Source organism: Ursus arctos, unplaced genomic scaffold (assembly GCF_023065955.2).
Source record: "Ursus arctos isolate Adak ecotype North America unplaced genomic scaffold, UrsArc2.0 scaffold_19, whole genome shotgun sequence".
Taxonomy (NCBI): domain Eukaryota; kingdom Metazoa; phylum Chordata; class Mammalia; order Carnivora; family Ursidae; genus Ursus; species Ursus arctos.
Window position 1 is genome coordinate 50,281,268 of NW_026622863.1, and position 24,430 is coordinate 50,305,697.

A 24,430-nucleotide genomic window follows, 5' to 3' on the forward strand; every position below is an offset into this window, starting at 1 on the left:
AGGGAGGACAGGGCTGGGGGCCAGGACTCTTGAGTATGAGGGAGGAGAGGCTGGGGGTGAGGACTGAGGGACACCCACTCACCATCTTTGTCACAGATAACCACTTGGGCCCCACTTTGCACTGAGAATGGAAATAACAGGTTACCGCAGCACAGACCTTGGCAAAGGTCTCTGCTGCCCTCTTGTGGCCACCGGGAGTGGGGGCCCATCTTCCTAAACGCTCCCCTCGTGACCCCAAAGTCTCATGATGATCCTCCAGAGCAAAGGGCAGAAAACTTGACCCATATTCTCTTTGGCCGCTCCAGGTGCCTGCTGGGGTTCCTGAGCCCCCCATCCCTAGGTTCCAGAATAATCCCTAAACCTGCAAGTGCCATTCCCTAACCACTCATTTTGTAGATACAGTAACCGAGACCCACAGAGAGGGAGTAACCATTTTTGGAGACCTGCCAAGCTCAGGCCCCAGGCTTATACTGCCTAGCCCTTCATTAGCATCGCAAATTGCGTTTTTATGAGAATCTTGGCTCCAGTACTGAAGATCCCACACCCACGAGTTCCCAGGGTCCCTCTTCTCCTAGTCTCCAATATTCCTGAGCAGCCAGACCCCTACTCACCGAAGGCTCTCACGATCCCGGCTCCGATGCCTCGCCCGCCCCCGGTCACAACCACCACCTTCCCGGCATAGCGCGTTCCCGTTGCCATGCTGCTTCTGTCTGTCTCTCCCTGTTACTCGCTCTGGGCTTCTTTCCACCTCCAAAGTCGGGTGAGGCGGTGGAGCCGAACCATTAAATAGGGGCTGGATCCTGGAAGCCCGGCCCTGGGGGGGCGTTGCCAGGAAGGCCAGAAGCTATGAAGGTTGGCCCGGCCCCTCCTCCCTCAGACCCAGGAGTACTGGCCCCCCCCCCCACACTCCTGATCCCCTCCTTCCTCAAACTCGGGATTTAGGGCGTCCAGCCCCCTCCTCCCTCAGACCCGGGAATTCAGGCCCCAGCTCCCTCCTTCTCCAGACCCACAGGTTCCAGACCTTCAGGACAAAGGAGTCCACGACTCCAGCTCTGCCCCGAAGAGACCCCAGAGTCACAACCCCAAACAGACAGAGAGAAAGCTATTGACTGAAAGTTCAAAGTTTTAATCCGAATTTGGACAAGTGTTGGGAAAACCAAACTTTGGCCATAGAAACGTCTCCCTCCCCAGGCCCCCAAGGGGGCCAGTCCACGCCCCCAGGCGCCCTGAGTGGCTCCAGATCGCGGGGCGGTACCCCCGGGCCACGCCCTCACGCTCCGATTGGCTGCGGTGCTCGGGCGGATCAGAAGCTGGACTGCAGCAGCGTGACTCGCAGAGGCCACGCCCCCTCCTCCTGGGTCAGGGCGGGAGGGGCGGTACCGGACTCCCACGTGGGCTCCCAGGAGGCGGGGCCTGCGCCGCGTCCACTACCTCCGCGGGAGAACCCGGCGGAGCGGGAATTAGCCACTGGAGATCTTGGGGGCGAGGTCACCTGGGGGGTGGGATCTGACGGAGGCGGTGGCGCAGGGGGAAGCGGGTCTCCTCGGGAGTCTAAGTTTCCACCTGGACAGCACGAGTGGACAGTGAGAATGGCAAACTTTGGGACACAGGAGTCCGGACCCCCAGGCCTTTCCTCCCAGACCCAGGAGTCGAGCTCCCAGTCCCCTCCTCCCTCAGACCCACAGGTCTGGCCCCCCACCGCCACCCCCAGACCCGGGAGTCTTGACCCCTGTCCCCTCCTGCCTGGGATCAGCAACTCCCAAACCCTCTAGGGCCCTCTCCCCATCCAGGCATAGGATCCCAGCAGTTCTCAGACACCCCCCCCCCCCCGCCCCGACCAGAACCAAGGATTCCAGGCTCTGGTTCCCTCTTCCCCAAAACTAAGGAGTCCAAGGTCCCCAGCCCCTCCTCACCTGTCATCATTCTGTGCCACTGCGACGCCTCAGTGGCCAGAGCTTGAGAGAGGCTGAGGACTCGCTCCCGGTGCCCTTCGGCTGTCGGCAAATAAGGGGTGGTATTCCTTGGACTAGGAAAAAAAAAAGAGAGAGAGCGAGAGAGAGATTTGGGGCAGTGTACAATTAGCCATTACCGCAGTGCCACGCGCGGCCTTCTGGGAGTTGTAGTCCCTAGCCCTGGTCCCTAAAGGACTTTAAACAGAGCGTGGCCCTCATAAAGGCCTGCTTGTGCTGTGGGATTTGTAGTCTAGTCCTCCCTAAATTTTACCCGCTTTCCCTGACATCCACCCAGTTCTGCAGTTTGGGGAACTGCAGTTCTCATGCGGATCTAGGTGCTTTCTGATACCCCAGGAAGTCAAGCATCTCTTAAAAGTTCTGTGGTCTGTACTTTACTACTCAAAAGACAGCAATAATAATGCCTTCCCGTAGGCAAATTGATTTCCTGCTTCTTGCCCCACTTTCCAGTTCTTTACCTGCTCCAGGATCCAGAGCTTCTGAGCCATTTGGGGGCTCCTGAGTGTCCCTGGACAGGCTGCAAAGGAATTGGAGCATTAAAATTCCTCCTCACCTGGAAGTCCCCACGTTCTCATTTTGAGGGTGAAATGAAGGGGGCTCAGAGAGGGAATGAAATTGCCCCAGAGACAGTGTTTAACTTTACATGCATTCCTGCAAAACAGCAAGAGTTAAGAAAATCCACCCCCCACCCCCCAACACACATCCTTTGGTGTGGCTTACCACCTCTCTTCCTTCATATGACCTACAGGGGACTGACAGATGATCACCCCCTTATTTACCTATGACAAGGCCAGGAACAGGCTCTCCAAATTCACAATTTTGGGCTCATCAGGAATTAGCTGAACTGCTCGTCCCCCTAAAACTAACTAGACACAGAGTTAAACATTTGGGGTTCAGCTGACTGAGACAACTCCTGATGACAAAAATAATCCCAGCTATAAAATCACCCGACCTATGACTTGTCTAATTACTCCCTAGAAAAGTCTCAGATGGAACCATCGGCTGAGACACTCTTATCTTCATATCTGGAATGCTGTCCCCATTGCGACAGTATGAATATGATCATTTCCTTACTTGCTCATTGTTTCCCCCTTTGATGACACATAGTAACGAAAAAAAAAAAAAAAAAAAAAGCTGGGCCCACAGTCCTGACCTCTGACCCCCATCCTGAGGGAGAAACACTGGTGAAGTGAAAAGTTCTCTGCCTCCCCTACCCCCAACCACCTAGGGGAGCCATCATCCCAGGTTCAGGTTGGGGTGAACGTGGAAACCCAGCTCTGGGTAAAGAGGTAGGGAAATTCCCATTTTACAGAGGGGGAAACTGAGGCTCAAACTAGGAGCACCCCACCGCCCCACCTTGCACCCTCTGTTCTCTTCACCCTTGGTTCTGTGTCAGGCTGGCGTCTGGCTGGGGACAGTGTCCTCCCCAGAGTGAGAAGCCGGGGGGAGGCCGGGCGAGGGAGAGGCCGTCCAAACTCCTGGTTTCTGCGAATTCTCTCCATTTGCTCCTGAGCACTCATCCGAGGCCGGGCCAGGGGGGCCTGGGGAGATGAAAAACACCTTGAGGCCCCAGCCTTGGGCCTCCTCTTTTCCTCTTCCCTGAACCTCTCGGCCTCCAGTCTTGCCCTTTCCAGTAAGTTCACCCCTAGACTCAGAGGGATCTTGCCGCAGCCAGAGCTGAGGCCGGCCTCCCATGCCTCCAAGCACCCTCAGGACAAAGGTGTTTGGGGCCCTACCCCCCTCTCTGGCCTCATTTCCATCAGCTGCCCTGTTCGAATCCAAAGCCACAGCCTAACAAACATTCACACGTCCTGGGCATGCCCAGCTTCCTCGCACTGGTAGTCAGGAGCCGGGTTGTCACCTCTGGGTTCCTTGTGATGAAAAACAATTCTGAGTCAGCTTAGACCCAAGAAAAGGAGGAATGAGATGCATTAACTAAATTGTCAAGAGGATCCCTTTGGGTTGGCCTCAGAAAGGGCTTTGTGAGCTCTCTCTTGCTCCCGAAACCAGATGGATGACACACACCGGGACAACGCCATGGGAGAAGTGGAGTGGGCGGCCACAAGCCAAGAACCTTCCAGAAGCTAGGATGGAGGCCTGAAACAGATCCTTCCCCGGCACCTTCAGAGGGAACACGGCCCCACTGACACCTCTATCATGGACCTCCAGCCTTAAGAACTTAAAATGCAAGAGGACAGAGATAAATCAAAGAAGAAGAAGAAAAAAAAAACCCACTCAAACAAAACCAGAACTCTGGAGAGAATCCCAAGGGCGTGGCTGGACACCCCGTTTGCTGAGACATTAGGCATGTGACGCGTGGATCCAGGAAATCAGCTCCGCAGAAATGCCACCAGCCTGAACTGAAGGGGACAGACTGGGGCCGAAACGGAGGAAGGTTGTCATTTGGGCAGGAACCAGGCCGACAGACCTCTCCGGCTGCAGACAAGTGTCATCCTTCGGGAAAGGGGGGCCATGCGGACATAGACGCATACAGCAAGACTGCCAGGGGACACCTGGAGTTCCTGGGGCTCCTGGGGTTCCTGGGGCCACCAGTCAAGGGACCATCAGATGCCTGGGAACAGACCCTTCCTGGATGCCTTCCGAAGGAGCATGGTTTTGGACTCCTAGCCTCCGACCGTAAGACAATCCATCTCTTGTCTCAACAAACAAAACCGGAGGGAAGATAACCCTTAGCTGCAGCCTCAAACTAGAAAATTCTAGGGAGCCGGCTTGGAGCAGCTGCCTAGTGTAGGGCCAAACACTGCCGTTTACTCTGGTTTGCTCCGATCTGGGCCACCGTGAGTCACATGTCCACCTGCTGTAAAAATGATGGCCCCACGCCGGCCATCACCAAATTCCAAGGTTCACACATCCACTTGTTTAAAACACAGCCCGAGTAGGCAGATAACCGTAGGCATTTACGGCCTGCCTGCTTTGAGCACTGCAGGAAACAGTGTCCCACGTGTGCTAGCCACAGATAAGATAAGCCCCCAAGTGGCTGCTGCCCTTAGGAGCTCCCTGACCCAGAGACTCGCCATCGAAGTTTCTGGGCTTTGGCATCCAGGCAGTGACCTATGGCATGTGTGAGGGACTCCTCCCATTGGCCAAACTGGACCCCATACGGCCGGTGTGTGTTACTTCTACCGCCTCCCCGGTCATATCATTGTCCTTGCTCAGCTCTGAAATCCTTGGAACTCATGACACACACCACCCCAGAGCTGCAAACAGCCGCAGCTCCCAGAACCACTTGGTTGGTTCAGCCTTGTTCTCAGCAGCCCCGACAGCCCACGTCCTGCACGCACCCCACTGAGAACCACAAAGTTCCTCTCCTCCTCAGAAAGGACTAACGGACTGTTTTGTATCCACGATAATAAGGAAGCACCAGACATGCTTTTAAATGTTCGATCGAGCAACGGCAGGGGCACCTCAACCAGGCGGCCGAAAGGCAACCGGTCAGGGACGGCCCCTGGGTTCTGCAAATCAGCCCGGCAGCGACGGACACACAGCTGTGGCAGCTGGGAGCCGGAGACAGAGAAGCAGACTCCCCGCTGAGCAGGGAGCCCGACGCCGGGCTCGATCCCAGGACCTCGGGATCAGGACCTGAGCCGAAGCTCCCAGTCTTAAACACTCATGCCTCCAGAATCCAGCAATTTCTGAACTCCCTGCTATAGGACATCAGCTCTCCCTCCGCTTTGCTTGGGGAGACTGTATCTTACAAGAATAGGTCTGTCTTAAGCAAGTCATAAATTCAGCTTTGCCTCCAACACAGACCAGCGGCCTCTGTCGGGATCACCTCCATGCTGTTGCACACATAGCCTCCATCCTTTGGTTGGAGGACCATTTTCTGCATGGCCCACACCTTTTTTTTACTCATCCAGACTCAGCTTCCCAATTGTTAAAAAAAAAAAAAATTAAATTTTTAGGTAATCTGTATGCCCAACATGGGGCTCGAGCTCATAACCCCGAGATCAAGAGTCGTAGGCGCCCCGACTTCCCTATCCTTTAAAAGGCTTCCCAGTGCTTTGCGTTTTATCCCTGTTGGATAGGTAGGATTGGATTAGTATCTTTCTCCCATCAGACAGGAGCATCAGGTCTAATTCGTGGCTGGACCCCTAATACCTCCCACAGGGCCTGGGCCCTACCAGGCGTTGGGAGATGCATGCTGAGCAAATAAAGGAAGATTTCTCTGCAGCCACCACCCCTCAAAGCTCAGGGGAGAACGGAGAAGCTTCAGCTCCTTGGCCCTCCTGACACGCTGCTTGGATTGGTCATCTGCTTATGTCTTCTTTCTGGGCATGAGAACGGTCCTGCCAAAGAGCGCCGTGGGTTACAGCTGAAGCAACAGAAATATCGGTCCCTTCCAAGAGCTCACAGGCAAATGGGAGCACAGGGCTTAGGGCTCCAAGAACGTTTAAAATGACCCTGTAGCAGGGGCTGCCCCGGCTGGCTCAGTTGGAAGAGCAGGCAAGACTTGATCTTGGGGTCGTGAGTTCTAGCCCCACATTGGGTATGGAGATTACAAAAAAAGGGGGGGGGGCATCTGGGTGGCTCAGTCAGTTAAGCATCTGCCTTCAGCTCAGGTCATGATCCCAGAGTCCTGGGATAGAGTCCCGCATCAGGCTCTCTGCTCAGCGGGGAGCCTGCTTCTCCCTCTCCCTCTGTCCCTTCCCCTACTCATGTTCTCTTTCGCTGGCACTGTTCTCTGTCTCAAATAAATAACTAAAAAATCATTTTAAAAAAACCCTAAAATAAATAAATAAATAAAATAAAATAAAATAAAATAAAATAAAATGGCCCTGCAGGTGAAAAGTACAGGACCTCCTTGTCCCAAAGTCCTCAAGCAATCAGATCTGGGGTCTGGTGAGAAGAAGATGCCCAACCTTGTTATTTCTGCCTACAGTGGTCAGGTGCACCTAGAAAGCCCCCGCTGGACCCTGGCAGTGACTCAGTGACTCGCCAGGTGGGCATTCGTCACGGTGACATTCAGAGATTCAAGAGGACTACCCCGATGATGTTGAAGACGTTGGGGCACAGCGAAATAACTCGCCACAGAAGAAAAGGTGAAATGAATGATCATTTGTCAGGGAGCAAGAATTCCTGTCTCCTTCAAGCGTCCTTCAAGCCGGACCAAGCATGCAATTGACACGAGATAGTATGAAGCCAAGAAATTCGGGTTTAATAGCATCCGCCCGGGGAATCCACACGGACGTGGAAATTCCAAAGGCGGTCGGGCACATGAGGTTCTGTGTGTCATTCTGAACCAAGGAGAAGAGGGCAGGGGTCTGGGACTTCAGGGGAAAGGAAAGCACTTCCCAGGGTAGATGTTTAGGAATTCGATGGTTGCCCTGCCCTGCAGATAGGTCACTCAGAAAACATTTATCCCAGCTAACAACCTTTCGTCTGGGAAAGACCCCCAATCTACATTCTTTTTTTTTTTTTTTAAGATTTTATTTATTTATTCGACAGGATAGAGACAGCCAGCGAGAGAGGGAACACAAGCAGGGGGAGTGGGAGAGGAAGAAGCAGGCTCATAGCGGAGGAGCCTGATGTGGGGCTCGATCCCATAACTCCAGGATCACGCCCTGAGCCGAAGGCAGACGCTTAACCCCTGTGCCACCCAGGCGCCCCCCAATCTACATTCTTCTATGTAGTTAAGGGAGAGGCAAAAGTTTCTCTTGAGCCCGTAGGGTCTCAACTGCCTTCAGCTCAGAATAATCTTCGTGTGGAAGTGGCCCGCCTTGGGGAGGTCCTGCCCTCGGCCCCTTATGCTATAGTTCATTGCTGACCTTCAACAGGGTATGTTTATCAGGGACCAAGAGATTCCAACTGGTTTGCTCAATTAAAACGAGACCTCCCAGGGGCGCCTAGGTGGCTCAGGTCACGATCTCAGGGTCATGAGATCGAGCCCTGCATTGGGCTCCGTGCTCAGTGAGGAATCTGCTTGTCCCTCTCCCAACCTTCTGTTCCTCCCCCCCCACCCCCGCTCACATGTACTCTCTCTCTCTAATTAAAAAAATAAATAAAAATTTTTAAAAAAGGAAATAAAAAGTGCATATTTATAATCTATTTTTATTCCACTGACTCGATCATTTAGCTCTTCATTGTTCTATTTTTAAAAACCACAAATTTAAATTGAGACGTCATTTACAAGCTGAATCCCGTTTAAGTATGAATATTCATACGTATTGCTAGAGGAATGTAATGTGTCTGATTAAGGGCGCTGTGCCAGACATACATCACTGGGGCTTTTATATAAGACAGAGTATATATATGCATCCTATTACCAGCCTAGAATCTGCAAAGTTTTTGCCTAATCATGTTTTTTTTTTAATTTATTTATTTGACAGAGAGAGAGAGCATAAGCAGGGGGAGAGGGAGAAGCAGGCTCCCCGCTGAGCAGGGAGCCAGACGCAGGGCTTAACCCCAGGACCCTGAGATCATGACCTGAGCCAAAGACAGACGCTTAACCGACTGAGCCACCCAGGTGCCCCTAGAATCTGCAAATTTTTGCATTTTGAATTATATCTCGTCCCCAGGGTTTTGGATAAAGTTTGAAGATCGGTATAACTAGAATCTACCTCCTCTCAACATCTCCGGTTCTTCTAACCTACTGGGAATGACGTTTCTCTCCAGCCCGGACTCTCCTCACTGGGTCCCCTGCCTCAGTGCTCGCCCCGCAGTTTGTTCCCCGCATGGCCGGCAGAGGGCGCCGGCTCCCGCTTTACGGCCGCTCAGAATCCTCCGCGGCTCCCGGCTCTCCTTGGACCGCAAGCCCCAGCACGGTCCATCCCCAGTACCCATCTCTCCTCTCCTCTCCACCCCTCTCCCCCTCGCTCGCTTACTCGGTTCCAGCCACATTGACTTTCAAGGGGCTCCTGCAACACGCCAGACCCACTCCCCCCACCTCACCGCAGAACTTCTGCAAAGGCCGTTCCCTTTGTCTTTAATGCTCTTCCACCCAAGGCTCGCTCCCTCCCCTTACCCTGAGGCCTCCCCAGACCAGGCCATTTACCACTGCACCCCCTCTGGCATCCCTAACCTCCTCACCGTGGTCGTGTTGTGTTAACTTCTTCTGTAACATAAAATAACGTATAGCAAATTGATTATTATCTGCCTCTTCCCACTAGAACGTCGGATTCATGAGGGAAGGATTTTTTTTCTCTTGTCTTGTTCACGTTTGTGCCCTCAGCGCCCAAACAGCTCTAGGCAACAGAACTTTCTGTGATGGTGGCAATGTTCTCTATCTGCTCTGTCCCACAAGATAGCCACTGGCCACGGGTAGCCCCTAAGCACCCGAAATGCTTAGGTGCAAATGATTCTTAAATTACATTTCATGTTAATTCATTTTAATTCAAATAGTCCCATGTGGCTACTGGCTACCTTATCGGACAGCCATGAGGAGATATATATATATATATATATATATATATATATATATATTTTTTTTTTTTTTTTTTTTTTTAAGATTTATTTATTTGAGAGAGAGAAAGAGCACGAGCGGGAGGGGCAGGGGAGAGGGAGAAACTCAAGCTGACTCCGTGATGAGCGCAGAGCCTGGCTTGGGGCTCGATCTCATGACCCTGAGATCACGACCTGAGCCAAAACCAAGAGTGGGGTGCTCAACCCACTGTGCTACCCGGGCGCCCCCAAATATTTCATAAATATTTGTCAAATGAATGAATGAAGTCCTTACTACATCTAAATACTATTTTCTTTTCTTTTCTTTTCTTTTAAGATTTTATTTATTTGAGAGAGAGAGACAGCAGGAGCAGGGGGAGAGGCGAGGGGAGGAGCAGAGGGAGATAGGGAGCAGACGCAGGGCTGGATTCCAGGACCCTGGGATCACAAGCTGAGCTGAAGGCAGACGCTTAACTGACTGAGCCCCCCAGGCGCCCCTGCACTATTTTCAACCTTAGTTTGAAATCCAGTTTGACTCCTCCCATCAGCTCTGGGGGGGGGGGGGCTGCTAGGAGCTGCATTTTGCAGGTAAGCGCTCTCAGACAGAGCGGTTTCATAACTGACCCGAAGTTACATAGCTTAGAAGTGGCAGAGACAAAAGTCAATCCCAGTGCTCAACAAATCTCGCTCTCTCTGCTCTGGGGTGTGATGTCAGAACTCCTTTCTCCCAGCTGTTTGCCCAGAGTGGGTGGTGGTCAGGTCAAAGGGTTCCAGATGGACCTGAGGACGCGGGGATGGACCACCTACCTTGGTTCCTGGCTGTGGGGAAGCCGGACGGCGACTCTCAGGGCTGGAAGCCCGGGAGACCCTTGGAGATCCAAGACCTGGGAGGGCAGAACGGGACTTGGTGAGGACAGGGAATGCCAAGCAAGTCCCATACAGCCCAGGACGCTCACCTGAGCGAGGGCTGGAGAGGTCTCTGTCGCCCCCAGGGGGCCGCCCCCAGTCAGCCTCAGGGGACCGGGATGAGCTCAATTCCAAGGACTCAGGCAGGCTCTAGAGGGGTCAGGAAAAGAGAATAATGCTTACCATCGTCATTCTAACTATTTTTCAGGCACTCAGCAACCGAGCCGCAGCATGAATAGGAGTGAAGATTTGAAAACCGGTGTGGTTTCAAATCTCAGCTCTGCCATTTATGAGCTGTGTGACCCTGGGCAAGTTACTTTACCTCTCTGGGCCATACTTCATCTTTGATATGAAGATTGAATACATACATGTAAGGCACTTAGAACAGCACCCTCACATGGTGAGGCATTGTAAGTGCAAGGTTCTATAATGATTGTGCATCTGGTGCTGTGAGAAGCAATTTACTTGCATTATCTCATTGAATCCCCTCCATAAACCTACAAAGCGGCAATTATTATCCCTATTTAACATACGGAGAAGCCAAGGCTCCAAGAAGGAAGTCGACGACTGGTATCACAAAGATGGCAGAGCTGGGATCTGAACCCAGGTCTCTTGGATACGCGATCTGATGGCCAAGGCACACAGCAGCTCTGACCCAGCTATGACAACAGTGGCTCCTGCTTCCTGAGGGCCTACTCCGTGTCAGACACTTTCTTATCATCATCTCTCCTTTTTCCAGAACCCTACACGTTGAGGGTGATGATCAGCGATGTCCCATAAATGTTACATAAATGTCTCTCTGGGAGAAAACAGCCCTGGTTTGTCACGTTGGCCAATCTCTGTGGTGCAAATACTCCCCCCATGGTCAATTTCAAGCTACCAACATGACATCACTGAATACAGACTTGAGATGAAATGCACACAAGTGGCTCTTGGGAGGTGTTGGGAGCTGGCTCCACCATCCCACTGGACTATGATCGCAATATAACAAGCAAAGAAACAAAGGCTTCTGGAGCTTAGGCTACTTGCCTGTGGCTGGTTAGCTGAGAGAAAGAAAGGGAGAGAGAAAAAGGTTGAGTGGGTGAAGAGTTGGGCTCAGGGCAGATGGGACAGGAAGCTGGGCATGGGGAGAGAGGCTTGTGAGTCTCACCTCCCTCTCTGATGACTCCTCTCCTTGGAGTGCGGGGGATGGGGAGTCAGGTTCAATGTTGGGGGGTGGTTTCTGGGGGCCCCCAAGACCTGCCAGCGTGTCTTCCACCATCCATAGCTGCTGCTGAGCAGAAGCTCTGTCCTGGGAGGAGGAAAGAAATCTGTTACCCAAAGGCGGGAAAATGCCAGGAGGGTTAAAGTTGGGTCTGAAATCAGTGAGGCTATATTTATGGAGTCATAAATGAATTATGTATGCATGGGGAGGTTATACTTGTGGATATCCATTTCCATATGGATATCCCATTGACCCACCACCATTTACCATAGACACTGTCTTTTCTAATCTGCTCTGCAGTGTGACCTCTGTTATACATAGATGAGCATATAAATATGTGAGTCTGTTTCTGAATACCCAATTCTATTCCTTTGGTCCATTTGTCTTAACTACACTGTCTTATTAACCGTAGCTTTTCAATCAGACTTGACATTTACTTGTCTTTGTTCTTGGAGGTTGCCTTGGCTACTCTTAGTCTTTTGCACTTCCAGATACAATTTAGAGTCAGCTTGTCAATCTCTACATAGAAACCTCCCCGATTTGTATTGGGATTGTAAATCAATTTGGGGAGACTACATCTTTACATTATGTACCTTTCCTATCCATGAGCATGGTACATCTCTCCATTTATCTAGGTCTTCTTTAAGTTCTCTCAATGACATTTTGTGGCTCTCAGAATAGATGTCTTGTATATCTTTCATTAGATTTCTTCCTGGATATTTAATTTGTTTATGCCAATTACAAACACTATTGATTATAAATATTTATTCTCTGGGGCTTAAATGCCCAAATATCTCAAGAAGATAATTGATTTTTGCATATTATCCTTGCATTCAGTGACCTTGATGTTGTTTATTCTAACAGCTTATCCGGAGATTATTTTGAATTTTCTACATTTATACAATCATGTGCCATCCGTAAATAAAAAATAGATTTACTTCTTCTTCTCTGGTCCTTATACCTTTATTTCCTAGATTTGTACTGTCTAGGACCCCTGGTACAATGTTAACTAGAACTGGTAATAGCAGCACCCTTGTCTTATTCCAGCTATCAGGCAGAAAGTTCTCAATATTTCACCGCCAACTGTTTGCTGTAGGTTGGTTATAGATGTGTTTGTTATCAGATTAAGGAAGTTCCCTTCTATTCCTATTTTGCTGAGAGCTTTTACCATTAATGGATGTTAAATTTAGTCAAGTGTTTTTCCTGAATTTATTGAGATGATCATGTGGCTTTTCTCCTTTTTAAAAAAAATGTAGTGAAATACATGGACTGATTTTCAAGTGTTAAATTAACCTTGCATTCCTGTAATAAACCTAATTTGGTTCTTTTCATATATTGCTGGTGCTGAGAGATATTTAACACCAATAGATGGGGGATTAGGGTTGAGGAGTGGATTTTAGGAAGAAGGGGGACAGGTTTAACATGAAGAGAGTGGAGCTTAAATCTGTGAGTATGTATTTAATACTAGAAGTCAACGGTTTGTTTATTTCATTTGGGGGGCTTGAACCCACGACCCTGAGATCAAAACCTCTCAAGATCTGAGATCAAGAGTCAGATACTTAATTGACTAAGCCACACAGGCACCCCTAGAAGTTAACATCTAAAGGGTTCCTTCGTGGCACAGTCGGTTGAACGTCTGACTCTTGATTTTGGCTCAGGTCGTGATCTCAGGGTCATGAGATCGAGCCCTGCATCAGGCTCTGTACTCAGCCCAGAGTCTGCTTAAGACTCTCTCCCCCTCTCCCTCTCCTGCTGCCCCTCCCCCACCCTCTCTAAAATAAATAGATCTTACAAAAAAGGAAGTCAACATTTTAAACTAAAGGTATATGATTTAGAAACTCCATTATTAGGCCTAGATTGAAGAAGTGGGGGGAGGGGCGCCTGACTGACTCAGCCGGTGTAGCGTGTGACTCTTGATCTCTGGATTGCGGGTTTGGGCCCCACCTTGGGTTTAGAGGTTACTTGAAAATAAAATCTTAAAAAAAAAAAAAAAAAAAAAGAATGAAGAAGTAGATCTGAGGCTGAAGTGGAGCTTGAACCAAGGGATTGGATTTAGAACTAGAAATTCCAGAGGATAAATATAACAGCAAAAGTCAGGAGGCAAGATGGGGAAAAGGCTGAAGGGTGGGGCTTTGAACTGGAAGACAGAGCTTCAAAAAATTAGAAGAGAGATTTAGAACCAGACGGCAGAGTGGGTCCGAACCTGAGGCAGATCTTAAAATGAAGGGTTTAGAATGAAAGGAAGGGTTTAAAATGAAAGGAAAGGACATAGAGGGGAGGGGCTTGAAATGAAGTGGGAGGGGCTTACATGCCCAAAGGATTTCCAGGCCAAGATGGTGGAAAGGGTGGAGTTTGGGGGACATACCTGGGGGGAACCAAGGTGCAGCAGGTACTCCAGGGTCTCCCTCAAGGTGCCCAGCTCCTGTTCCAGGCTGCTGTATGCGTCCCAAACCCGCTCTCGCTCCTCAGGTCCCAAAAAGGGGGAGACACGGGGTTAGTATGCCCACCCACCAGATCTTCCCCCACTCCATTTTTTCCCAGCTGACTATGAGGAAGAGAAGCCTGGTTGCTGGTGCTCTGAGGGTTATATGGACTACAATTCCCAAGAGCCTCTTCGCTCAGACTACTAGAATCCCCAGAGTCTATATGGAACCTACTATCCCAATGAGCTGCCAGTGTAGACAAATAACAGATTTCCCTAAATTCTCTGATTATCTCTGAAGTCCTCTAGGGTAGCAGACTCTATAGATTCAGTAAGTTCTTGGGACAGTCACGATCACAACCCCCACGTGCCCCCGGGGAAGCGTCACCGTCGTCATCATCATAGCAGGTAACATTGATTAGGTACCAACCATGTACCAGGCACTGTCCTTGGTGCTCATTTAATTCTAATGAGGTATTATTAATGTTTCCGTTTTACAGATAATAATGATAGCTAACATTTCTTACCATATACCAGGCACCTGTTAAACATTTATAAGCTATATATTGATATGATATTTATATATTTATATTTATATATATAAATGTATATATTTATATGTTACATATAAGATATATACATATATAAAATATATATTGTATTATATAAGTGTTAAATATTCATTCATTTATGTATGTTATGTATAAATATATATGTATTTATGAAATTCTAACAATGACTCCATGAAGTAAATACTATTTTTATCATTTCAAGTTTGCATCAGAGGTATCTAAGGCCCAGAGGGGTTAAGTAACTTCTCTAAGGCGACACAGCTACCCTGAGTGCGAGCAGGAGCTGAGATTTAAAGCTAGGAAGCCCATATCAAATTCACCCTCTCAGACTACAAAATTAAGTCTGCTGTTTCTTGGCTGCTTGCCCCTCGCCCTCTAAGACTGTCAAAGTGACTGATTCAAAACTTGGGGAGAGGGGGAGGAGGAGGGAGGGAGCCTGGGTGGCTCAGTCAGTGAAGCGCCCGACTCTTGATACTGGCTCAGGTCACGATCTCAGGGTGGTGAGATGGAGCCCCGGGTCCAGCTCTGGGCTCGGCGTGGAGCCTGCTTAAGATTTTCTCCCTCCCTCTCCCACTGCCCCTCAACCCCCTAAAAAAAAAAAAAAAAAAAAAAAAACCACTTGGGGGGAGCGGAATTCTCAAGAACAATCTTCCCATGAGCCTCTGCGGCAGGTCCCCTTCACAAACAACCTGTGTAGTCCTACTGGGAGAGCACGCCCCTTCCCAGATGCTCACCTGAGTCAGGTGACAAAGAGTGGCCCTCACGCTGACCAGTCGGTCCTGCAGGAGGCGCTGGCGCCCCCACGCCCTCCCTGGAGCGCCAGCCTCCCTGGTTGTTTGGCCCAGCTGCTGTCTGGTCAACTCCAAGGCTGCTTCTAGCTGCTCCTGCACCAAGAAGCAAGGTAGTTAGACTTCTGAATCCACATTCAGGCCCCGGGAGAGAGAAAAGGTGTCATTCCAAATCCTTGGGCGTCCTGGGGAGCAGGAAGGGAGAGGCCAAGTGTCCTTCCCCATCTCAGAGCCTCATACCTTCTCCTCCTGCCTCTGGTCTATCTCCTCCTGCAGCCTTCTCAGGAGCCGGTCCTGCCCACACAATTTGGTCAACAGAGTCTGGAGAAAGGAGAACAGGAGCTACTTATGGACCAGACCCGGCTCTTCCCTTGTCCTCCCTGCCACCCCCCTCTCCCACCCCCATCTAAAGCATTCTCCCCAAACTCTGAGTATTTGGCAGGGTTTAGACCACAGAGAACTTACATCTGTCTCCAAGCTTTGGTGAAAAGTTGAGTCAAGGGGGGGACCTGGCTGCGGAGGAGGAGAAAAACCAGGGGTCACGTGGACAGACAGATCTTTATTGTAGCTCAGTGCTCAGTCAAGCCCTGTTCCTATTGACAGACCCCCTTCTCCTTATTAGCGCCCCTCCCCTTTTTTTTTTATCTAGGCTTGACGCTGGCACGGAGCCCAACCTGGGGCTTCAACTCATGACCCTGAGAGAGACCTGAGCTGAGATCAAGAGTTGGATGCTTAACTGACTCAGCCACCCAGGCACCCCCTTATTATCTTTGTTCCAAGATTTAGCAAACCTCAGTAGACCACCTGTCAGATTCTCGGCTTTAGGAAGATGCAATAGACTCTGTTACCAAAAAGCTTCGGTAATGTTATAATTAGTGGAGAATATTTAGACATTTCTTTTACAACTGAAAATAAAATAAGGATGCTCGCTACTACTGTTAGAGTTTAACACTGTATTAGAGATCTTGACCTATGCTATAAGAAAAGAAAAAGGAAACAAATAGAAGTGTAAGGATAGGAATGATATGCTCATCGACTCAGAGAAACCAATGAAATCAAAGAGTGATTAGAATAAGAGAATTCAGGGGCACCTGGGTGGCTCAGTCGGTTAAGCATCTGCCTTCGGCTCAGGTCGTGATCCCAGGGTTCTGGGAACCCATGTTGGGCTCCCTGCTCAGCGGAAGTCTGCTTCTCTCTCTGCCCCTCCCACCTGCTCCTGCTTGCTCTCTGTCTCTGTCTTTCTCAAAGAAATAAATAAAATCTTAAAAAAACAAAAAAGAATAAGAGAATTCAGGCTGCCTGGCTGGCTTAGTCAGTGGAGCATGTGCCTCTTGTTCTTGGGGGTCTTGAGTTTGAGCCCCACGTTGGGTGTAGAGATTACATAAATAAACAAACAAACAAACAAATAAACAAATAAATAAATAAATAAATAAATTCAGCAAGGGTGCCAGGTGAAAGATGAAGTTCCAAACATCAATAGCCTATTTCTACACCATCCATAGCTAGAAAATATAATTTAAAAAAAAGAAGAAACCATTCAAATAGCTTTAAAAACTATCAGGAATTTAGGAGTTACCTTAACTAAGAGCATATGAGATCTCTATTGAAAAAATTAAAAAAAAAAACAAATAGAAGAGAGGCGCCTGGGTGGCGCAGCCGTTAAGCGTCTGCCTTCGGCTCAGGGCGTGATCCCGGTGCTCCAGGATCGAGCCCCACATCAGGCTCCTCTGCTAGGAGCCTGCTTCTTCCTCTCCCACTCCCCCTGCTTGTGTTCCCTCTCTCGCTGGCTGTCTCTCTCTGTCAAATAAATAAATAAAATCTTTAATAAATAAATAAATAAATAAATAAATAAATAAATGATGATATGAATGAATGGAGAGATATTCTATATGTATGCTACCCAGTTTGTGACAGCCCTAGGAAACTAATAGAAGCATCGGTCAAGGGACCTTGAAATAGCCACTCTTCTCTAGGCACGGTAGTCCAGGAGATGACATTCTCCATAGCAAAGAAAGCAAGGAATGGGGCTCTAGCAGATTCGAGATGCCGCGGGACACCTACCAATAAAACCATGGAAGCCCGTGTCCCAGGAGCTCTTGGGGGTAGTTGGAGATATGTGGAGGAGCCAGAGGGGGCCTGGGAGGAATATTGAAATAGAGATGTTTAGAAATTGGCGTGTTTTAGTAACAAATATTAGAGTGGGTGCATCCAGAATTGATGTGACCTAGGAGACTCTTTGAGGTTCAGAACTGGGCCCCCACAACTTCCTCTTCTCCAGCTTTGTGCCACTGTGGGGACACATAGGATGATAATAAATGGACGAGCCTGGCAAAACTGCCCCAGAGATCAATAGAAGTTGCAATCTACTCTCACTCTCACATTTGTGGTTATCTGTGGATATTCTAGGCTACAATTCCATGATGCTCAGAGGAAATAGCAGGTGACCATCTTGGAAAGATAAACTGGAGACACAAGATAGGTGCAATCCACACTACCTCTCCCAGCATTGTCTTGGAGGACAGTATTCTGGACTACAATCCCCATAATACTTAAGGCGTAATGGCCAGAGACCGGCCTGAAAAGACAGCCATGCGGACTGATGGGAGATGAAGTCCACTTCCCCCCTCATATCTGAACTCAGATGTGCTTATGTTGAACCACAATCCCCATGATGCCCAGGGGCCATGGCCTGCAGACCTGCCTGGGAAGACAGACCACAGCCATATGGGAAATGTAGTCCCCCTCCCCATTAACTCTCTGCTAACCTGTGTTCTGGCCTCCTGACTCCAGTGCTGGGGACTCCTGGGGGGCCTTCCTCCCCCAGGCTCAGAGGAGGGTCCTCGACGAGGAGTGGGGGGCCTGGAGAGTGTTTGGCGCTGAGGGCCCCAATCCAGGGGAGGCCGGACGTCGATGCGACTCAGAGGGGTATGGGGTCTGGCAAGAGGTGCTATGTCACTGGAGGATGGAGGGGGTCTGCGTGCAGGAGCAGAACGAGGCCGGGGGAGGCTCAGAGGTGAGGGAGGGCGAGAGAATGGTGTGAATAGGCTGTTGGGCAGAGAGAATAGGAGAACTGGGTGAACTAGAGCCCCTTCACCCCACTACCCCCCCTCAGCCTCATGTACATGTCCCCTTTCAGTGTGTCTCACTGTCCCTCTAGAGTAGAACCCCTCTCTATTAGCCTGATCCTGAATAATTTCCCCCTTTGTGGCATCTACTCCTTAGGACTTCCCCCTATGGGTTCTGACCCCACAAGAACTCCGGCAACTCACATCCGCTCAAGGGAGAGAGAACTAAGCCATACTGGAATCGGCCACAGTTCCCGCCCTTCTCTTAGGCCATGCCCCCAACAATAGCTTTTCCTCTGACACTCTGCCCTCTGGAAACTTCTTGTCCCAGACTTCCTCAACTCACTCCGGGCTCCTGGTCCTCCGGATCTGAGGTCCAGACTGGAGGTCGGCTGTGGGGCTGGGAGAGAGCAGCCCGGGTCGTCCACGACCTCTGGAGAGCCGAGCCACCTCTGGTGACTCTAAGCCGTGTCTCTCTTCCCCTCTTCTCACCTCCGGGGGACCACCGGGACCGCCAGGGCCTTCTCCAGGCTGGGGACGTGCGGGTGACCTGGGTCGCCCACTAAGGAGTGGGCACAGAAAAAGACATCACTCCTTTGTACTTCATAACAACCCTTAATCCCATTTCACAGATGAGCGCACGGGAACCTACACAGAATAAAGGGTAAGTGGTGCACTATAAATCATTGTTCCCACTTTGCAGATGGGAAAACTGAAGCCCTGGGTGTGGAAGTGACTAGTGCAGGGCTACAAGGTCCATCGGGGTCGCTGGACCCAATGTCCCGGACTGTGAGTCTCCAGACTGAAACTTGGGGAAGGCCGGGACAGAGTCAGCCTAAAGCTTTTCTGTTCATATTTGACGTTACTTCAATGGCAGCCTCTGAGGCGGAGACTTCTGAGGGAGCCAATCAGAGAGTGTGCAATATTGATGAAGGGGGCTGAACAATGTGGTGGGCGGAGCCTAGAAGAGAAAGACTTTCTGCTGATTGGAAGACAGGAAGTTCCCTGGAGGTGGAGCTCAAAGGGCGGAGCCTCCTTAGCTAGAAGACGTATGATTGGACGTTGAAGAGGCAAGGCCTAAAGGGGAGGGTCTGGGGAATAATTAGATGGACTTGGATTGGAGGTACAGGTCAGGGGCGTGGCCAGGACCTAAACTCACCAATCGTCCCCCTCCGCGCGCGAGGCCCGGCCCAGCGCCCTCAGCCAGCCCCGCAGGTCCTCCAGAGTGTCGGCGGCCAGAACGTAGGTCCTCATGCCTGGGTGCTCGGCCTGCGGGGAGAGAGAGCTGGGGACCTGGACGCCCGGGCCCTCTAAAAAGGAGGATGCCATGAACTCTGGTCAAGGCTTTTTATCTCCAATAACGGATGTTTCCACGGCTGCCCCCATGGCTTAGCGCTTTAGTGCCCACGGGGGGTGGGCAGACTCACGGTGAAGGTGAAGCGCCGCCCTCGCGGGACTCCTGGCCCATCTGGTCTGATACTGTAGCTAGGGAGCAGGACACTGCCCAGGACGCTCTCCTCGCGGCTGTCTGCAAAAGAGGGGCTGGGGTCAGGGATCGATCGCACAGGGATCTGGAAGCCAAGAGGCTAAGGGAAAAAGAGGGTGGGAGGGGGGCCCATCCACCCCGTGCCAGGGAGGGCACTGACCCTTGTAATAGAAGAGGCAATGGCCGGAGAGGACAAACCAGCGGCGTTTCCAGAGCCGGAGCCCGGAGCTGTCCTGGGGAAACAGAGTGGGAGGGGAGGCCTGAGTAGAGGGGGTGTGGGGAGAAGAAACGTGGAAATGAAGACAGTGACACCCGGAGGCAGAGAAACCCAGAAAGAGGAGAGGAACAGACACATGTTTGCTGCAATAGATTGAGCTGGAGAACTGGAAGCCAGAGTGTACGGGCTGAGCTCACATAGATTCTGGACACAGTCAGACCTGAGTTGGGCTCCTAGCTCCACCCTTCTCAAACTATGCCATTAGACTAGTCATTTCCTGGCTAGGACACTCGTGTTTTCTCATCTGTGAATTGGGGATTGAGAAATTACCGGAAGGTTGGAGCGAGCTACTGTATAACCCATGGCCCGGAATTTTATAGACTCAGACTTTTGGTCAGATTATTCCGGAGTCTGAGACACAGAGAGAGGCCAGGAAGGTGGCACTGGGAGCCCTAACCTGAATCCTGCATCTCCCCATTTCCTCTGCCAAAACGACTCCATCTCCAACCTTGTGCCCCTCTCCTCTTCAATCCATTCCTACAGAAGCCAGCACGATCTTTTTCAATTATGTCAGATGGTGGGCGTCCCTTGCTCAAAACAGAGCCTATTGTCACACTTAGAATAAATCTCAAATTCCTTCCCCTCTTTTACTGGCTTGCAGGGAATCTCAAACCTAGGTCTGCATAAGAATCACCAGGGGGGTGGGGCGCCTGGGTAGCGCAGTCGTTAAAGCGTCTGCCTTCGGCTCAGGGCGTGATCCCGGCATTCCGGGATCGAGTCCCACATAGGGCTCCTCCGCTAGGAGCCTGCTTCTTCCTCTCTCACTCGCCTGCTGTGTTCCCTCTCTCGCTGGCTGTCTCTCTGTCACATAAATAAATAAAATCTTAAAAAAAAAAAAGAATCACCAGGGGAGCTTATTAAAATACAGATTCCTGGGTCCCAACCCCAGAACTCCCGAGTCAGTAGATCTAGCAGGGATTTCCAGCAAGTTCCTAGCAGGGACACGTTGCGAACCACTGCCCTGCCATCCCTCCTATCTCGACCCTTGGCTGGCTCCAAACACCAAGCTTTGGCCTGCCATAGGGCCTTCCGCTCTCAGATCCCCTCCGCTCTCCAGCTCTTAGCATAATGGGCTCCTTCTTGTCAGTTAGTTCTCAGCTCAAATGTCACCTTGGAGACTTCCCTGACCAAGAGTCAAAGGGTGCCCTCATCCCTCTGCCACTTTTGCGCATAGCCTCCTGTGTTATTTCTTCAGAGCAATTCCTACAATCTGAAATATGCTAGTGTAGTATCCATCCCTGCCCCACCCCCTCTTGAACGTACTAGAGACATCTGTTTGTCTTATTTGGGCTTGGCATGTTATAAAAATTCAGGAAGTGGTCACTGAATGAATGAACGGGTGCAGGGAAAAAGGACAGGAAAAGGGGAGAAGCCGCATTAGGAAAAAGGAAACGCGTTTGGAGACTGGGAAGGAGAGAAACAGTGGACAGCCAGGGGCCCAGCGTCAGTCAGTGTCTCTTCCCTTCTAGTGCTCACACCACCTGCTTATGAAGCCAGCCTCGGATGTGCACTGGAAGGTTGGGATCCCTTCGGAGCGCATTGCCTCTCTTCCCGAAGGCATGCACCTTGCTTACTGCCCGGGTAGGCTTCTGAGGAGAGAAGGAGGACAGAAATGAACAGGATGGGTTTGGGTGCAGGCAACCCAAGGCCCTCGCTCGGCCGCCCTCAGACACCAAGCCAAGGAAGGAGCTGGATTTTGAGATCAGAACGGGAGGTGCGTGGTACAGAGTTGATAGACACTTTGAATGGGCAGACAGAGATGTTTGGAGGAAAGGAAGAAGTTACTGGTTGATGGGGGAGGAACTGGGGTGTCAAGGGTCTACTGCCAAGGAGAGGATGCCCTTGGCCACTAGAGCCGGAGATGTAGTGCAGTCTTTGGGATTGGAATTGGAAATACTGGCTGGGAGGTCCCCCAGAACCAGGAAAGACTTCCATGCCAAGTTCCTGGTGATGGATGGGTCAGCTGAAGGGGAAGATGCCCCAGTGCCAGGGAGTGACTTCCCTTAGCAACCATGTCCAGGGCAGAGAGATGGCTCCAAGCTCCCCCCCCCCCCCAGTAGACGGAGTCCCCTCTCCCATCCACACAGGTGTCTCAGGCATCTACGGCCCCAGTCCCACAGGAAGCCCTTCCTTGGGGAAGGCGCTGACCAAGTTTGGGATTGAATCTCTAGATTCTGAACTGGGGAAACTGGAAATGAGTAAAGAGAGTGGCAGAGGACAAGGAAACTAGTGTTGTCACTGAACTTTGGGCTGGGGTGACGATTGGTGACGCAAGTGTCGCAGGCCTCCTGGGGCCTTATCATCAGAGGAAGGTCTTTCCTTATCAGATTTCAGAACTTGGTAGGATGGCTAGAGGTAGGACAGGGAGTTCTCAGTCCCAGTCAAGGGTAGCCACAGCCTGAGTTCCTGGAGGGAGCTTCATGGCTGGGGAGTAACCCTATCTTAGCAACCAGAGTCCAATGGGATTGTTACTCTGGTTGAATTAGGAAAATACAAGGGGTGGGGACAGCTGGAAGTGTCTCTGAATTCCTAGCTGGGGCTGATGGGCAATTTGGGACCTTACTAGGTGTGGCAGAGCCCATCGCTAAGTATCTTTGCCCTTAACGATGGGAATCCCCTGGGTTGGCACGGAACCCGGGGCTGGGAAACAGGAAAAGGGGGCAGCCCGGAGCCCCGCCCTCCTCCCCAGCCCCTCCAAGAAGTTCGAACCTTGGTGCTCAGGCTGCCCAGGGAGGAGATGGTGGAGGCGCTGCTGGCCAGGCTGAGGCTGCTCCGAGGTCTGCCCTCCTCCATCAAGGGCTTGGGGAGAGAAAGAAAGGGGCTGTGTGCCTGTCTCTGCAGCTGACCCGGCTGGGGACAGAGACAGGGTCAGGGACTCGCAGGTCGGAGGAGGCTGAGGAGAAAGAGCCTGTTGTCTGGGAACTGGGGGGCTGGGGGAGGCCCTGGCCTCGGACTGCATACCGAGAGTGATGCCAAGAGAGGTGGGCGGCACTGGCAGCTGCGGGGAGGGGGCAGCTGTCTGCAGCCCAAGACAGAGAATAGGGGCTCCTTTATTCTTGCCCTCTGCACTGTAGCCAGGAATGTGACCCTCTCTGTGCTCAGGGAGCCCCCATTCCCTCCCTGCCTCTTCCCGGCCGCCCCCAGCTACCTGTCTCCTGCCCTCCCACACGCATCCCCAAGCCATGCCTGCCAAGCTCTGGGACGCCAGGAACGCACACCCAGGCCAGCCAGGGAACTTACCAGCTCTGGGGTCCCAAGGGCGGGGCAAGAGGGCCGTGTGAGTGCTGGGACCCCCAGCTGCGGTGTCCCTCCTTTTCTGACTGGGAAGGGGGGCTACCTCTCAGACCTGTCTCCCTTCTCACCTGCTCACTCACACGCGTTTTGCTTTTTGTCTCTCGTCTCTTCTGGTCACTCTTCCCTTTCTTGCAGAGCGTCTCTGTCTCTGGCCTCGCCTTGTCTCTCTGTCTCTAATCCGTCTCTTCCAGTCTCCCTCTCCCTCATTCTCTCCCCCGCCCCCCACCCAACACTTTCCCTTCCAGGCTTTCTGTTTCTGTTCCAGATCTTTTTCGCTCCGATTTACAGAGTCTCTCTTCCTCAGGTTTCCATCTCGTCCTCTCCCTCTCTCTCTCCCTCACCCTCAAGCTCTTCCTCTTTCTCTCTCTCTCTCTCTGTCCCCACCGACGTTTCCTCCTCTCGCTCAGATTCCCCTTCTGTCTTCCTCCCCTCTCCGTTTCTCTTTCCTCCCTCCTGGTCCGCCAGCCGCCCACGCTGCGGTCTCCCCTTCCAATCCCGGCTGACCACGCCCCTCCTGGCCTCCCCCCCCACTTCCAAGCCTGACCCCTGGCTCAGCTGCCCCCACCGCTGAGGGGAGGGGCTGGGGCCCCCCTGACTTCTGGGTCCCTTGCTGGGCTGGGATTCCTAAGTGTCTGGAGAGGAGGAGCTGGGCCCAGACTCCGGGACCTGGGTCACTGGCACCCTGAAGGGAGGTAGCTGGGATCCTGGAACTAGAGGGGCCTCAGATTTCTGGGTACCCGAAAAGGTGTGAGCCTGGAGTCAGGACTCCTGAGTCGTTAATGGAGCCAGGCATCTGGAAATGTGTTTTTGAGAGGATGGGTCCAGGTTTTCCAGGGAGGAGGGACTGACGCTGGATTCCTGGATTATGGCTGGGGCAAGGTCAGGTAGCCATGGTCACACATCTACCTCAGATCCAGGTGAGAATTGTATTCTAGACTCAAGATGACCCCCTGAGGAGGTAGACACGGTCCCTGGTCATATTTCGAGGAGCAAAATTACAGACCAGGTAGCAGGGATGGGCCGGGGAATTGGGACTGTGTGCCTGGGC

General features: G+C 51.4%; 2 protein-coding genes across 5 annotated transcripts in view; both read right to left on the reverse strand.

Moving 5' to 3' along the window:
- Positions 1-1,107, reverse strand: part of HSD17B14 (hydroxysteroid 17-beta dehydrogenase 14) — a 14,317-nt gene extending 13,210 nt beyond the window's left edge. Inside the window, exons 1-3 of one of the 2 annotated variants that reach the window (XM_026481886.4) lie at positions 1,022-1,106; positions 612-814; positions 83-121 (exon numbers count right to left, since the gene is read on the reverse strand). In XM_026481886.4, coding sequence (XP_026337671.1) covers positions 83-121; positions 612-699 — 127 coding nt within the window. In that variant the 5' untranslated portion in view covers positions 700-814; positions 1,022-1,106. Of the gene's footprint in view, positions 1-82; positions 122-611; positions 815-1,021 lie in introns of both variants that reach the window. The other variant, XM_026481888.4, reaches the window with a different exon arrangement.
- Positions 1,106-23,863, reverse strand: PLEKHA4 (pleckstrin homology domain containing A4). Of its 3 annotated transcripts, none has more exons than XM_026481881.4 (20): positions 23,329-23,863; positions 22,798-22,887; positions 21,570-21,677; positions 19,972-20,044; positions 19,753-19,853; positions 19,485-19,594; positions 18,672-18,887; positions 18,026-18,305; positions 17,322-17,396; positions 15,726-15,773; positions 15,501-15,581; positions 15,207-15,356; positions 13,844-13,942; positions 11,425-11,565; positions 10,325-10,424; positions 10,176-10,252; positions 3,350-3,511; positions 2,429-2,487; positions 1,914-2,026; positions 1,106-1,563 (listed from the first exon to the last, which is right to left on the reverse strand). In XM_026481881.4, exons 2-20 carry the CDS (start codon positions 22,879-22,881, stop codon positions 1,304-1,306), a joined length of 2,337 nt encoding a protein of 778 aa, XP_026337666.1. In that variant the 5' UTR covers positions 22,882-22,887; positions 23,329-23,863; the 3' UTR covers positions 1,106-1,303. The 3 variants fall into 3 exon arrangements, with proteins under 3 accessions (XP_026337666.1, XP_026337667.1, XP_026337669.1); XM_026481882.4 differs by having other exon boundaries at positions 23,451-23,853; XM_026481884.4 differs by lacking the exon at positions 1,106-1,563 and having other exon boundaries at positions 1,917-2,026; positions 3,327-3,511.
- Positions 23,864-24,430: the final 567 nt, after the last annotated feature.

Excerpts from the sequence above, each read along its gene's own strand:
- PLEKHA4 (XM_026481881.4), bottom strand. The coding sequence starts at position 22,881 with ATGGAGGAGGGCAGACCTCGGAGCAGCCTCAGCCTGGCCAGCAGCGCC. Across the intron at positions 21,678-22,797 it reads TGGGCAGCCTGAGCACCAAG|AAGCCTACCCGGGCAGTAAG; the intron begins GTTCGAACTTCT and ends TTCTCTCCTCAG. Across the intron at positions 10,253-10,324 it reads CCTCTCCAGCCCTCGCTCAG|GTCTTGGATCTCCAAGGGTC; the intron begins GTGAGCGTCCTG and ends CTGCCCTCCCAG.